This window comes from Cotesia typhae, unplaced genomic scaffold, assembly GCF_013202065.1.
Source record: "Cotesia typhae breed Kobodo isofemale line unplaced genomic scaffold, CoteBio_Ctyphae scaffold_13, whole genome shotgun sequence".
Taxonomy (NCBI): domain Eukaryota; kingdom Metazoa; phylum Arthropoda; class Insecta; order Hymenoptera; family Braconidae; genus Cotesia; species Cotesia typhae.
In genome coordinates this window covers 4,992,302-5,009,261 of record NW_027423774.1, presented here as the reverse complement: position 1 = coordinate 5,009,261, position 16,960 = coordinate 4,992,302, and the positions used below count along the sequence as shown (strand labels likewise).

Genomic DNA, 16,960 nt, shown 5'->3' with positions numbered 1-16,960 from the left:
TTGGTAGTGCTACTTATTAAAAAGTAAAATACTACACGGAAAAAAGTAAACTGTAATAAATAATATTCAATTTAGAATAAGTAATGATAAATTGCTAAAAATTATCATTTCAAACAGTAAAATCGTGATTTTAATAATCATTATGTAATATTTATCATTTAAATGCTACAATTCATTCTTTATATGGAAGAAAATACTATTTCAAACATTAATATTCGACGATACTGAAGTTAGCGGTCAACTGTCAATTTTAAAAATTTTTTAACAAATTAATTACAATAAAAAAATTCTTCTAAAAATTTTCACTTGTAATTTTTATTAATTTTTACAAGTGAAACTTTTTAATTAAATTTTTTTTTCAATAATTTAATTGCTATAAAATTCTAAAAAAATGTTAAAGTATAATAATTAAGAATTTTGACTTGGATATTTATCATTTCGTATCTAAAATATGATCGCATGATATGTAAAAAGTATAAAATACAGTTACTAAATTTTTAATACAAGCGACGTCAATATTTACAGAATAAATTGGTAAAACTATAATTATTGATTTGCTTGGACTGGTAAAATATATATTCTTAGAGTAGAATTTTTACTGTTTCAAATGTTAGATTCTTCCAAAGAGAGACTCCCTTCTTCTTATCTGAGTTCCCCTTCTCCTCATAATATGGACTATATAGATACTAGCATTCTAATGTATCCTAGTATCCCACAAAATTTGGAAAATTGACTTTTTTTTTTTTAATTGAATCATAAAAATATTATGCAAGTCGTATTAAAATTTTAAAGGTCAAATAGTTTAATTACTATTTTCAAATAAATATTTTCGTCAGTCGAATTCCATTTAATCAATATTAAAAATGAATCATTCATACCGAATGCTGTAAAATTTTTTATATGTGGGATACGGCGTATTAGAATGGCAGTATCGATATATTGAAACGGCAATTTTTACTGTTTGAAATTAAATTATAAATTATGACACTGAAGTTAGCAGACGTCAAAAAATTTTCGATTTTTTTTTATTAATTATAATTACAACTAAAAAGATATTTATAAAAAATCGCACTTATATATTTTCAAATTTTTTACAGGTGAAATTTTCGTTTTAATTGTTTAATTAAAACTTTTTTATTAAAAAATTTCTAAAAATTTTGAAATGTCGGCTAACTTCATTTTCATTATAAATTGTGGCTTTTACAATTTCTACATTCTAAGTTCTGTAATATTTATATTTTTGTCACCCCAATGTCCGATTTACTGTTTAAAATTCGAAAAATTAACCAAAACCCGAGTGAATTTTACAGTTTACTTTTTTCCGTTTAATTACAATGGATATACTTAAAATAAAATACATATCTCGGATACAATAAATATTAAACATTGGGCAATTATTATTATATTACAATACAGAACACAAGATGTACATTTTACATTTATATTTTTTAAATATAGTGTACATATAGATTTATTTATTGTATTATTTATATTTTTGGTTTGTTGAAGACTTTCGGTAAAACATTTTTTGTACCTTCATTTCATGTTTCTGAGTATATTAGCGAAGATACTACATAAGTTTTTTTTTTTTTTAAATATTATTTATGTTGTTTTTTTTTTTTTTTTTTTTTCACACATCAATTAGAAAATTCAACGTGTCACCGCTCATCCTTAAACATTAAATTAATTTTTAATATCAACATTAATAATAATAATAATATTATCATATGTTTCAGGAATAAAACTTTAGTCTTCAGTGAGTGGATTGACTCGCTGAAGAATAACTGATTGTTCAAGGAGTCCAAGGATGAGCACGACAGGAAACAGTTTGTGAATAAAAGATAGACATCATTAATAGTCAAGAATAGACAGGTGTTTGTTTTTGTTTAGTTAGAAGACCCCATTATAAATTGACATTGCAGCGAGGGGGATAAACCCACGCTTGTCTTTAATTTTTAAGTACATTTCTTCCCTTAATAATTACTAATAATCCAGTAGTTAATAAATAAATAATTCGGCTCATTATTTTATTATTAACGCATAAATTAATTATAAAATTATTTAAAAAAAAAAAAAAAATATTTTAAATGTTCATCCATTCTATCAGACAAACACTCACGCACAAATGTCTTTACCTATAATTATTTAACTTAAGTGTATAATAATAATTATTATTATTAATTATTAGCACACACTCGAGCGTGTCGACTGGTAGACAAGTCATCGATTTATAGTTTCTTATTTTTTTTTTTTTTTTTTGCTCAAGTATTTATGCCACAAATCGACCGTAAAAATAGTTATATTAATACAAGTAATAATACATGGAATTGACTAGAATGTATCCGTGCAGATATTAAGTCTTAGTCGTAAAATTGGACCATTTTATTACGTAATTTTTTTTTTTTAAATACGTCGCACATTTTTATAAATGCTCCAATAAAATGTAGAAAGAAAATCAACATTTAGCATTGTGTGGATGTTAATATTATTATTATTTAATTCAATATATATCTCTATATATATTTACTTTTGGGCTTTATCAAACCCATCGATCAGCGTCTCTATTATGAACTTTATCGTGAGCTTGTATATGGTCTCGACGTTATCCGTGTAGCGATCCTCAAGAGTACGTTTAACAGCCTCCAAAAACGGTGTTTCTATTTTCTGAAACATATTAATGCAAATAAGGTAAAAAAGCTCGTTTAGAAATTAAACGGGTATATTTTTATCGTTAATTGGGCTTGATATTTTTTTAGTGATAATTATTTATGATTTAAATAAAAATCTTATTTTTTTTTTAAGTTGAAAAAAAATTTTTTTCTTTAAATTAAAAATTTTTTTTTGGATAAAAAAAATAGAGGATTTTTATTATACGCTCTTGTAGTTTCCGGGAGCCATAAGGGCGTATAAAAAAATTTTTTTTTTGTATTTCTGCACATTTCGGACAAAAAACTTATTTAATTTATACAAGAGTTAAATCACAAGTAGATTTTTTATAAATCATACAATTAATTTCGATTATTCAATTTTATAAATTTTTCATACATGGTTAATTAAAAAAAAAAAAAAAAAAAAAAAAATCATATTATTAGATTAAGAAATTAATTTAAACTCGGAATTAAAAAAAAAAAATGTTTTTCTAACCGGTTTGAAAAACTGCGAAAATTTTATTTTTTTTTTTTATTTAATAATTAATATTTAATATTTTGAACCGACAGTAATTTTTTTTAATTAATTAGAATTTAATAAAAATTTATATGATAATTATTATTTTTTTTTTACAGATAATTAAATACATTTAAAAATAATTAAAGGTAGTAATATTTAGACCTCTGTCAATAATTGGGACTTTTTCCTAAAATCCTTTATTATTCTTTCACGATAAAAAGGCATTAAATTTTCTTGTGGCTTATATTATATATATAAGCTAATAGTTTATGGCTGTCGATTTATGGATGAATATTATATCAAATTAGACGTGGATGAAGAAAATTTTTATAGCTTCTTTTTGCTCCTCAAGTTTGCTGACATGAGCACACAAATATAAAATTAAGTATACATATGGATAAATATATATTATATTTTGATGTTATTTTCCTGTATAAGCTGGCTATCTTTTACGGCCTCTTTGTCTAATAAAAGGACAATAGGACCGATAGACAAGGCTCCCTCATCTCAGGATTGTCGCAAGTGAGACATGAGCGACGTTCGCCGCCGAAGAGAATCAAATCAAAGAGGCTTTGTTTTTAATATATACAGTTTGGATTCAGGAAGAATATATGATGATAAAACCGCATACCGGCTATGCTGGTATTATCATATTTTATATATTTCATCTTTATTTTTATTTTTATATGTATGTTAAGTAGAGTCTCAGGCGGTATTTTTCATTTTTAATATCTAAGCGTTAGAACGGGTCTTGTATATTCAAGTTAAGTAATAATTAAAATTTAAAGAAGATCAACTATAGGTTATGGGCCCAGTTATTTTTGTAACCATTAAATTTCGAGTAAAAAAAAAACACTCAAAAAAATTGCAGAGGTAATTTTTTAAATTTTCAACTTCTGAAATTTTTTTATTAAATTATTAAAATTTTTAAATGTCGGCTAATTTAATTTTGATATGGTTTATGCTTTTTCTTTTAATAAAAATGGTTTGCAAATAATAGTCAATTTTTAAGAGGTATCTTAATCTATATTTTTAAGAGAATAAGAAAAATTTTGTGTCCAGGATAGTCATATAATAAAATCGGTTTTTTTTTTTAGTGAAATTTAGTGTCACTGCAAAGATCTTGATTTGAAATTGTGACTTTTTAAAGTTTCATATCATTCTCACCGATAGTCATTTTATTATGATATGTATTTAGTCTGCATTCAAAAATACTCTAGATACATAATTAAGAAATGACCTTGTATCTTGTGAACTATTGACATTTTTAAAGATACAAGCTCATCTCGATGTTACACTCATCAAGACCTTTCATTTAAGTACCCACATCAATTTATCATATATTTTATATATTTGTATATATTATATAATATATGTATATATTCGAAAAATATATCAAAAATGCATGTGGGTACTCAAATGAAAGCTCTTGATGAGTGTAACATCGGGATGAACTTATATCTTTAAAAATGTCAAAAATTAAAAAATGATCTTGTATCTCGTGAACTATTGACATTTTTAAAGATATAAGCTCATCCCGATATAACACTCATCGAGACCTTTCATTCAGTACCCACATCAATTTTTAATATATTTCATATATTTATATATATTATATATATATATAATATATAAAAAATGCATGTGGGTACTCAAATGAAAACTCTTAATGAGTTTAATATCAGGATGAGCTTATATCTTTAAAAACGTCAATAATTAAAAAATTACAGTGCATTTTAACAAAAGTAATCATTTAATAAAACAAAATTTTATTAATTTATCGTTCACAAGTCACATAATTGCTAGTAAAAAAAATTCTGCATGTGAAAATAAAAGAAAATTATTACGAAAAACTGACGTTAAATTGATTATGAAAATAAAGTTAGCAAATTATTAAAAAAAATTTTTTTTTTGTTCTAATTTAATTATTAATAAAAAATCATTGGCTAACTCTAATATTATCTCAAATAAAGCGCAAATAATATGATACTATTATTTTTGATTTTTTATGTTAATTAAATTAAAGATGCTGCATGTGAAAATTTTCAATAAAATTTTAAGATGTCTATGTAAATTTTGATAGAATAATAATACATGCCCTAAAATAGAATAAAAAAATAAAGTGGTTTAAATCTAATAATGCTTACCCAAAAATATTGTCTGTTGAATCCAGGTATTTTGGTATGAGACGCACCGACTTGATGAAGATATGTTAGAAAGGCATCCATATCATCAAGACTTTTAATGCCCTCATCTAAAGTTTCCATAACCATATTTGCATGTTCAGCGAGTTCCATACTCTCAGTTTGTTGCTCTTTTGATTTAAGTTCTCGAAACTTTGTAAATAGATTAAGAAGCTGGGTATTATCTTCGAACAATCTGAAAAATAAATATATATATTTTAGATAAGATGTAATATTACATCTAAAAAGGGAATGAGAGAGTGATAGCTAAGCGATTTATAGTACACCATTGAAATAAATGCTTTGAAATTTACTTGACACGTGAACCGTGGTTCATAAATACATGCATGAACGAAGCAACTGGTACGACAGTGCATATATGTACATACATGTCATGGAAAAACGAGGGCAAAGGGCATGTACACATAGAAAGGTTTATTGATTCGCCAACCAGGTTGACCGCTGGACCGAGAGACGTATTACCTTTTGTACTGGCCCGAGTAACGCGTGAGTACCAAAGAGAATTTTATTTTTTTCGTGTTTTATTTAAAGCACATTTTCTCGCTAACTGGTCTTTAATTTAAGGCGCAATGCACGCCAATTTATAAACACCCATCGAGTAAGAATCAACGTTTTATTATCGGGATATAAATATACACTCGGACAAACATTTAGATTAAAACTGTCAATAATTTATCCGATCTACTGAAGTCTTTTAATTTTTAATATCAATAGGATTCTATTTGATGATGTCTCAAGAAGAAATTTCAAGCTAAATATAACTATTGATTTAATTAATGTTTATTTTATTTATTTTTAAGGTAAGCAAATGATATATTTTTAATAATTAATTCTTATTTTAAAATAAACTGTCTAGAAAATTTTTTATTGAAAAATTGCATTTATCATTTTTTTAAGCGTCTTGATTGTATTGATTGAAGATAATCTATATTATTGAGAATGAGAAAAAAATTTGTGGCTAGTGTATTTATATGATAAAATGGGTTTTTATGGTTAAATTTGGTATCGTTGGAAAAGTCTTGACCTGGAGCTGTGCCATTTCATAGTTTCATATTATTCTCACCAATATTCAATTTATGATGATAAGTATTTACGCAGTATCCGAAAATGCTTTATCTCTAGATACATAATTAAGAAATGACCTTGTATCTTCTGAACTATGGACATTTTTAGAGATATAAGCTCATCCCGATGTTACACTCTTCGAGACGTTTCATTTGAGTACCCACATCGATTTTTTAATATATTTTATATATTTATATATATTCTATATATATATATATATATATATATATATATATATATATATATATATATATATAAATATTAAAAATATATGAAAATGCATGTGGGTACTCAAATGAAAGCTCTTGATGAGTGTGACATCAGAATGAGTTTATATCTTTAAAATCGTCAATATTTAAAAAAGTACAGTGCAATTTAACATGATTTAACAACCTTGTATCTTGTGAACTATTGACATTTTTAAAGATATAAGCTCATCCCGATGTTACACTCATTAAAACCTTTCATTCGAGTACCCACATCATTTTTTCACATATTTTATATATTTATATATATTATATATATATATAAATATATGAAAAATATATAAAAATGCATGTGGGTACTCAAATGATAGCTCTTGATGAGTGTAACTTCGGGATGAGCTTATATCTTTAAAATATATATTGTATATATATGTATATATGAAAAATATAAGAAAAATTGATGTGGGTACTCAAATGAAAGCTTTTGATGAGTGTAACATCAGAATGAGCTTATATCTTTAAAATCGTCAATATTTAAAAAAGTACAGTGCAATTTAACAAAAGTCATTATTTAATCAAGCAAAATTTTATATATTTATAGTTCAAAAGTCACGGCAGTCACATAGTGACTGCAATGTTGCTAGTATCTTCTTTATTGAATTTATACAAGAGTTAAATTACAAGTATACTTTTTAATTTAAGACAAGATATTCTAAAAAAACAATCCATTACTTTAAAAATAATTTACTGAAATTGAGACGTCTGATAATTAAAATTTTTTTTGACAAATTACAAAAAAAATTTATTCAAAAAATCTAATATTAAAGTTAGCCGACATTGGTATTTTTTTAAGTTTTTTTTAGATTATTAAATTAGGACTAAATAATATTTTTAAAAAGAAATATTTATAAATAAAATATTATTTCTGGGGTACTCCAATAAAAATTTGTAAATATTTAAAATAAAAATTACGCGTCTAGTATCGAATGTGTGATAAAAATACAAAACTTTTTGTAGGTCATTAAATTCTCTTTGAAAAAAGTTGTAAATGTTATTCGATTTCTTACGCTTGGGCAGAATTTAAATTTAAATTTGAAATTCAAAACAGAGGGATAAAATTTTTGGCAACAATCTGCAGAAAAAAAGTGTTTCAACAATATTTTTTAAATAAGTAAAGTCACGCTTGAAGAATTTCTGATGAATAAGTTGGAGTATACAAGACGGGGGTTGACTCCCAAGAGGGAAGATTCTTCAAATGTTATTAGGAGATTAAGTAAAAAATTTGAGATATTAAATAAATTAAGGTTATATAAGCCGATCTTGAGGAGTGAAAATAATTAAACGATTAGTTGGTATCCACCGCCATTAACATTAACACCGCCTCCAGACACCTCTGCTTCAATTTCACGCAGAGTTTCTCCCGTGAAATTTAATTATGTTTCCGTTTTCCTCCTCCTCGGATATTGTTTATTTATAATCGAATTCTTTGTACAGTACAGACCGACGTACGCAGGCTTTTTTTTTTTTTTTTTTTTTTTTTTTTTTTTTGTTTTTTTGTTTTATTACATAACTTTTAGGGAATAATTTAATTATAAAAGTTCCTCAGCGCTCTTCGGCTAATTTAATCAGTCGCACTAACGAGGCGTATAATAAATATAACAAACAAAATAAAATAATCGAGTTACACATTCACATACTGTTTATACGTATAAAATGTGTCGTCATATGTTATATGTTGTACAATTGTTAGTAGAATTCATTAAACGTCATCTGGACTTTTATTATCTCAGGGAGTATTTAACGCCGAAGGAATATCACTAAACTAAACGTTGTAAGTATTACTGTACGCGGGTCGTATGCTTTACTACCAGAAGTATAGTATGTCTCTGCTCAGTAGGGAGGTTTTATCGCTTTACTTCTCGCCAGCATATTGAGATTAATTTCCGGTGAAGCTCATTGATCATTGACAAGAGAAATGTGTTTAAAATTGATATTGTCTATCGAGCGGTAAGTTTTTTTTTTTTTTATTTTTATGGTCGATACTTTTCAACAGCCCTTTGTTAATCTGAATAGTAAATAATGAAAAAAATAAAATAATGATAATAATAATAATAATAATAATAATAATAATAATAATATATTTTATTAAAAAAATAAGAAAATTTTTGTCTTCAGGATAGTCGATTTTTTTTTAGTGAAATTTAGCGTCATTGCAAAGGTCTTGACTTAAATATATGCCTTTTCAAGATTTAATACCATTCTCACTCAATTTGTTGTGAAAAGTATTTAGGCTGCATTCGAAAATGCTCTATTTCTAAATACATAATTAAGAAATTACCTTGTATCTTGTGAACTATTGACATTTTTAAAGATATAAGCTCATCCTGATGTTACACTCTTCGGGACCTTTCATTTGAGTACCCACATCAAATTTTCATATATTTTATATATATAAAATATATCAAAAATGCATGTAGGTATTCAAATAAAAGTTCTTATTGAGTGTAACATCAGAATGAGCTTATACCTTTAAAAATGTCAATATTTAAGAAAGTACAGTGCAATTTAACATAATTAAGAAATTACCTCGTATCTTGTGAACTATTGACATTTTTAAAGACATAAGCTCATCCCGATGTTACACTCATCGAGACCTTTCATTTGAGTACCTACATCAATTTTTCATATATTTATATATATTATATATATGTATATATGAAAAATATATCAAAAATGCATGTGGGTACTCAAATGAAAGCTCTTGATGAGTTTAACATCAGAACGAGCTTATATCTTTAAAAACGTCAATCGTTAAGAAAGTACAATGTAATTTACCAAAATTTATTATTTAATAAAGTTAAATTTCTTAAATCATAGTTTGCAAGACACTGCTGTCACGTAGTGACTGCAAGGTTGCTAGTAGTAATAATTTTTCTATTTCAGTGTAAACAAATTGATTTATCCATTTTAAAATATGATTACAAGACCACTGAACCGCAAACAATTAATCAAAACTCTTTATTTGAGTAAAAAAACAATTGATAACTTATTATTTATCAATAATTTCTACAAAGTACTTAAATAATAAATCATTTTGCACATAATTTATCGGAGATTGAAAGTACTCGCGTCATGCTTAAACCTGAATAACATCTTACTTGACAAACATGAAAATTCCAGTGGGTTCCATAGCTCTAGCAACGGCTTTCCAGCTGGCAATTATGGTGAATTTTTGCCTGGCTGTTAGAGGCAACCTCGGATCAGTCGCTGCTGGAGGAGGTGGTGATTCTCTTCCACCTTGATTCGACTGTGTCGTCGAAGAGGCCAATTTGCTAAGTTCGCAGCCCATTTTAAAAAACAAATCCTCTTAAATCCAATCACCACTCTCGTCACCTTGTTTATTTACTCGATTAAATTCAATTTGTCACTTAAATTCATGTCTGTATCCATCTTTGTCACTGGCGATAGCAATATAATAAATTACCATTCTAGTCACTCGACTCTTGAAACTTGAATCTAACTGCACCAAGTTTAGCCGATAAAAAACTAAAATAAAAATAATAAAATATAAAATTTCTATCCACGCTCTACTTTAACAAAATATTAAATAAAACATAAAAATACTCTCAAGTTAAAAAGTTCAATCGATCTTTTTCTTCTTACCAGAAAACTACTTCGGCATCACGGTTTATTTTTTTTAAATTTTTTTTTCTTTTTTTTTTTTGTTATAATCTTCAACTTATCCCGCGCTTCAAAGATTCTTCCATCTTACAATTTTATCCCGCCATTTTTTTTTACGCTTTCTCCTCTTTCGCCGCGTCGTATTTATATTAATTTTCAGTCCTCTTCCTTTCTGCAATCTTCGGCGGGCGGATTCCCTCAAACACACCACTCAGTCACAGGTGACAATTTCCAGCATGTTTCTCCAGACGACAGGCACAACTGAGCTTCCAATTTTAACAATAACAACAGTAATAACAACACAATACTGGGGATCACACTCCAATAGAGGCTGTGATCTACTACAGTTAATTCTGTTTCTAGGATCCGAGTCATTGCATCTATTTACTTAAGAGCCTAGGCTGTTCCACTAATATAAATAAATATCAAAATTAATTTAATAGATATTTCATTTTTTTTTTTTTTTTTTTTTTAATAAATTAATTATGGCAAAAAAAAATTGACTTAGAAATTTTTAAAAATCCATTTTTTTAGTTAGAATTTAATTAATAAAAAAAAATAAAAAATTTTTGTTTGTAAAAAAACTTTAAGTGCAATTTTTTAAAAATATTTTTTTGTTCTAATTTAATTAATAAAAAAAATTAAAAAATTTTGAACGGCTAATTTTAGTATCATAAAAAATAAAAATTAATTTAGCCGACATTTAAAAATTTTTATAATTTTTTTTTGTTAATAAAATTATTGCAAAAAAATTAAAAAAAAATTTTAAGAGTAATTTTTTAAAAATATTTTTAGTTCTAATTTAATAAAAGAAAAATAATCAAAAAATTGCTAATTTTAGTGTTATTTATAAAAAAAAAAAAAAAAAAGGAAGATTAATTTAAAACAAATAAATGAAGATAAAAAAAAAAAATGACATGTAAAAATTTTTAAAAAATTAAAAAAAATAATTTATAAGAAAAATTTTTATTTATTAAATAAAATAAAAAAGTTATCAAGTAACTAATGTCATAAAAAAAATGAACAATAAAATAACTTCACATCTGACATTATAAACTATAACAACTATAAATAGTTAACACATTCTTTAGTACACCACATTACATGGTAAGTTTTATTTATTAATATTTTATATTTAACATCAACGTAATATAAAATGATTATTATTATTCTCACCATTTAGATATCAGCCTTGGATTATTATCATCAACTTGTAGCGGTAACATTATCATCTGACAACAACTTTTATTATTAATAAAAATCAACAGCAAGGATGTTATACTAAAAAAACAAGATCAATCGATATTTTCTTGTATTTCGCTCGAGAGCCTGCCTCCAAAATGACAGACATAATAATAATGGGGCAGTATTGTACAGGAACAGGAGCTGCCGTTTATCCGTAACTATCCAGGTATGTATGTTATATATTTATTTGAATGGATATCCCACGGAATGAGAGTAAGAGTAGAGCTTTTCAGAGCTCTTCAGATGAGACACAACGTCGCGTCAATATAGCGTTCTATTCCTTTTTTTTTTTTTTTTTTTTTTATCAGCAGCGTCGTTAAAAACTTTTGATGTCTTGTTAATTAATTTATTTATTTAACTTTGGCTGGAGTTTATAATTTTTAATTATTATTATTATTATTAATACTGTTATTATTATTATTAATATTTTTAATTATTATTATTATTAATTTAAATAATGGAGTGTTTTACTTTTGACAGATAAACAACAGCTGAATGTACTTTTAAATACAAATACAGTTATTACTCCAATTACAATAACAATTACATAATCACTCTGTACTGGAAAACTGGAGATAAATATTTGGAGGGTGAAAACTCGAATGATGTTGCCTGCAGCCCAGACGAGCCGAGACTAAGGCATTATCGTAATAAACCCTCAAGTGCGCGCTTGCGCCCCAAATGCGGATTCTGCTCTAGTCTGATGATGTGAGTTACTTTCGATGCTTTTTATCCATCCTCAAACATACACACTCTTATTATACTACGTACTATTATAATTATCAGTGTAACTATTATCATCTTCGGGATTTAATTTTTAAATGGTTTCTATTTTACAGGTATTAATCGTCTTCACCGCGACGAGCACTTTACAGGTAATCCCAAGCCGAGGGATGAATTTTTATGAATTAATAAAAAGCTCTGGCGGGCAGGATGACTTATATTCAGATAAATTTTGTTAAAAGTGAATTATTTATTGGTTAACTAAATTGAAATTATGCTGAGAAGATTATGACTGTTGTTATGGAGATTATTGTTGTAAATTTTTTTAAAGGAAGATTGAAAATTTATTGAATGAAGTTACAATTCTTCTGAAGGAAAATCTTAAAGAAGAAAAAAATTTCTTATTGCTCCAAAATAATTTCGGTCTTCCTTACAATTTTCTTGGTTCAAGAAATTTTTTTTTCCTGTGCACAAAAAAAAATTTGTAAAAAAATTTTTTGAAAAATTCTACATGTAAAAAATTTAAAAAACAATCCATGCAATTTTTTACAATATTTTTAAGAAAATTACAAATTTTCAAAAATCGGGAAGTTATTAATTTTACCCCTTCCCTGTTTCAAGGTTCTTAGAAAGCTTTCCTGACTGTCTGTGTCTGCGGTGATGTCACCGGGTCTGTATGTTTGTGTGTATGCATATACTTAAATCGCTCCTAACTTTTAAACGGCTTATCCGATTCGATCAAACTAAGCGGCGCTCAAAAAAGTTTCATTGTCCTTAGATTTCTGATACTAATTCAAAAAATTTAAGTCGATCAATTTTGAGAAATCTCGAAAATTAAATTTCCAAAAATCCGTTTTTTTGGAATAACTTTTAAACCGCTTTACTGATCAATTCCAAAAACTAATCAACTATCATAAATTAACTTGAATCAAGAAAAAAATTCTTGAGCCAAGAAAATAAATGTTACTCATGAAAATTAAGTCTAAACTTTTTTTATAATTTTTTTTATTAATAAAATTATTAAAAAAAAAAATTCCACGTGCAATTTTTTAAAAATATTTTTTTTGACTAATTCAAGTAATAAAAAAAAAAAAAAAATAAAAATTTTTCGCTGTCGGCTAATTTTAATTTCATTTATTACTCTCTTGGATCAAGATGAAAAATTCTTGAATATAAAAAAATTTGTCAGTTTAAAAATTTTTTACTCAAATCAAAAAGAAGAAATTTAAAAAAATTTTTTACTTACTTAATTTTCTTTACATAATTTTTAGTATCATAAAAAAAGATAACTTGACTTGGTAAAAAAAAAAAATGAATCTGAATCAAGTCGACATTTAAAAATTTTTAGAATTTTTTTTCAATGAAAAAATTTTTACAAAAAAATTGGAAAAAAATTTTAGATGCAATTTTTAAAAATTACTTTTTAGTTATAATTTAATAAATGAAGCAAAATTATAAGAGTAAAATTGATGAAAAAATGGCTGAATCATTGATTTTGTCAAAAATAATTAACTGTTGTAAGATTTAGGGGATGGATTGTCGTAAAAGAAGAATATTAAGAAGAAAAAAAGAGTAAGAAGGATAAAAAATAGTCTTAAAGGTTTGGGCTTTAGTATAAAGTATAAATGGTGTTGTATTCTTTAAAAGAGCTACTAAAAGAGGAAGAGAACCAGAGGAGGGATGTTGAAAATAAGTATATGGCTAAAGGCGTTCTTTCCTGGCGGATTTTGTTCAGAGCAGTTTTGTTCACGAACCGCGAAACAGCTAGCTATTTCTTCATCATCCCCGGAGCTAGTTTTTTAACACCGGTCTGCTAGGAATTCCTATCCGTTGTGATGTGAACATCTTTTTCCGGTTTCGTATTATTTTATTCGCTTGTCATTATTGCTTTACATTTATTATATTATACTGTACTATATAATATTTTATTGTATTATTAAACCTTTTTTATTCCCATTACAGTTTGTACAGTACGCTCAACATTTATCATCATCTATCTTGAGATTGTCTGTCTGAATAGAACCTCGGTTATTACCGGAGACGTTTTTTTCACCGGTGTTATATTAAATAATAAAATATATAACATTATTTACATCTCAATCAACTGTGATTTGAATTTCTTCGGAATTTAGTCTCAGGTATTTATATTATTACACAGAAAGAAAAATTTTTTGACTGGAGAACAAAATTCTTGGCTCAAGAAATTTTTCGGGTGCCTGAAGAAAGACCAAAGTTGTGTTGAACGAAGTCCAAAATTTTCAAAATTTTTTTTGAAATTCTATTCTTGATGGAAATAATTTTTTCTTAATTTAAATTAACATAAATACTTGATACAATAAATTTTAATATTTGATCAAGATTTTTAAATAATTTAGCTGAGAAAAAAATTTTCTCACTTTGAGAAAATTTTTCTCTTTAATATTTGATACCAATTTTATATTATTTTGGCGTGCAATTAATTATATTGAATAAAAAAAATGATTCAATATTTTTTTGACATTTTAATCACTAAAAATATTAATGAAAATTTACTTCTATCAAGAACTAAATTTTTTGGAGCAAGAGGCTGAATTTTTTCAAAACAACAAGATTTTCTTGACTCAAATAAATTTTCTTGGATCAAGATACATATTTCTTAAAGCAAGAAAATTAATTTGTTGGAATAAGAGAAATTTCTTGTCAAAAAAAAAAATTTTTTTTCCGCTCAAGAAAATAATTAGGAAGAAAAATATTTTCTTGGCTCAAATGAAACTTTTTTTTGGGTAATTAAAATGAATATTTATTAGATAAAAAATCTAGAGAGTGAAGAGTACTGACCATCTGGAGGATTATCGTAAGGTCATCGTTAATAGAGAGCAATATCCGTTCCGAAATTCCCGACTTGCGAAATAGATGTATAAAAAATAAATAAGAAAGAAGAAAAATAAAAAAAGAAGAAATAAAGATGTATTAGAGAAACCACAGGTTTGGGAAGTAACTTTGATTTTTTACGAGTCTCTTAGGATATATCTAGCCCCTCAGACACAGCAAACTCGGGCAGCTAAATATTTAGCAATATAAAGCCATAGGTTTCAGGAACACCAGACATATAATTAAAGTCCTCGGGATCTCGTGAGAAAATGCTCCAACGCACAATGATTCTAGATCACGAAATATCGCGGTCTTTTTCACTCACTAGCAACAGCTCTCTTTTTTTATTTATGCATGCCACTTGTTTGTTAATAAAAAAAACGAGCGACTGATGCCTGGGTAGAGATATAGATGCTTGCCCGTACTTAATACCAATTCACTGGCATTCACTCTTCCCTGGGTTTCCTCTATACTCCGTTTCATCAATATTTTTTTCTATATTTAGATCTGAATTAAAGTAATATAAATAACTCTTGTTACAGGCTGGGGTTATTGTAGGAGCATGAAGACAAAGAACGTGAATCGGAACTCATTGAAGCATCAGGTGAGTGTATCAAACGGCATAATTAAAATTCTGTTCTATATCCAGTACACCTGGTTGTTATTTAAGGCCACCCTTTTTCAAGAACTTATAAAACACACCGGTCGTTTTTATGTTTCAGCGATCGCCGTCTAAGTTTTTACTCACAGGTGAGTGGTTATTATTATTTAACTTTGTTTTATTAAAATTATTTTTATAAATTCATTTATGTATTAATTAATTAATTAATTAATTTATTTATTTATTTATTTATTTATTTATTTATTTATTAGGTTTTAATACACACTGAAAAAAAAAAAATTAATTTGATTCGAGAAAAAAATTCTTGAATCAAATAAAATTTCCTTACATTAAATTAAGAAAAATTTATTAGTTTAAGAATTTTTATACTCAAATAAAAATTAAGTTCTTCAAAATTATAAACTTGATTCGAAAAAATTTTTTTGAAAAGAAAGAAAAATTTCTTGACTAGAGAACAAAATTCTTGGCTCAAAAAAATTTTCGGGTACCTGAAGAAAGACCAAAGTTATGTTGGCTGAAGTAAAAATTTTTCTTGAAATCCTATTCTTGGTGGAAGTAATATTTTCTTAATTCAAATTATCATAAATACTTGATGCAATAAATTTTTATATTTGATCAAGATTTTTAGATACTTTAAAGAAGCAACGCCACTTACTTTAGCTGAGAAAAAATTTTCTCACCCTGAGAAAATTTTTCTCTTGAATATTTGATACCAATTTTATATTATTTTAGCGTACAATTATACATATTGAATGAAAAAAATGACTCAATATTATTTGATCTTCCCATTTGACATTTTAATCACTAAAAATTTACTTCTATCAAGAACTAAATTTTTTGGAGCAAGAGGCTGAATTTTCTCAAAACAACAAGGATTTTCTTGACTTAAATAAATTTTCTTGGATCAAGGTACGTACTTCTTAAAGCAAGAAAACTAATTTGTTGGAATAAGTGAAATTTCTTGTCAAAAAAAAATTTTTTTTTCACTCAAAAAAATAATTAGGAAGAAAAATATTTTCTTGGCTCAAGTGAACCTTTTTTTCTGTGCATAATACTTAAATTAACATACTATTTTTACATATTTTAAACATGTGACAAAATTTAGGATTTATAATACTAAAGTTAGCCTAAGTTTTTAATTTTTTGAAAAAACTAGAACAGAAAAATATTTTTAAAAAATTGTACTTCCAGTTTTT

The 16,960-nt window shown here is 26.1% G+C and overlaps 2 protein-coding genes across 5 annotated transcripts in view; one reads left to right on the top strand and one right to left on the bottom strand.

Annotated features, from left to right (window-relative positions):
* Positions 1-1,368: 1,368 nt before the first annotated feature.
* Positions 1,369-11,633, bottom strand: LOC141535137 (globin-1). Its single transcript, XM_074254950.1, has 5 exons — positions 11,501-11,633; positions 10,307-10,733; positions 9,802-10,189; positions 5,316-5,547; positions 1,369-2,664 (listed from the first exon to the last, which is right to left on the bottom strand). Exons 3-5 carry the CDS (start codon positions 9,990-9,992, stop codon positions 2,524-2,526), a joined length of 564 nt encoding a protein of 187 aa, XP_074111051.1. The 5' UTR covers positions 9,993-10,189; positions 10,307-10,733; positions 11,501-11,633; the 3' UTR covers positions 1,369-2,523.
* Positions 11,600-16,960, top strand: part of LOC141535117 (uncharacterized) — a 25,299-nt gene continuing 19,938 nt past the window's right edge. The window contains exons 1-8 of one of the 4 annotated variants that reach the window (XM_074254911.1): positions 11,600-11,735; positions 12,050-12,277; positions 12,409-12,444; positions 13,821-13,864; positions 13,940-14,146; positions 14,255-14,430; positions 15,685-15,746; positions 15,865-15,892. In XM_074254911.1, coding sequence (XP_074111012.1) covers positions 15,705-15,746; positions 15,865-15,892 — 70 coding nt within the window. In that variant the 5' untranslated portion in view covers positions 11,600-11,735; positions 12,050-12,277; positions 12,409-12,444; ... (2 more) ...; positions 14,255-14,430; positions 15,685-15,704. The other 3 variants (XM_074254912.1, XM_074254914.1, XM_074254913.1) reach the window with 3 other exon arrangements.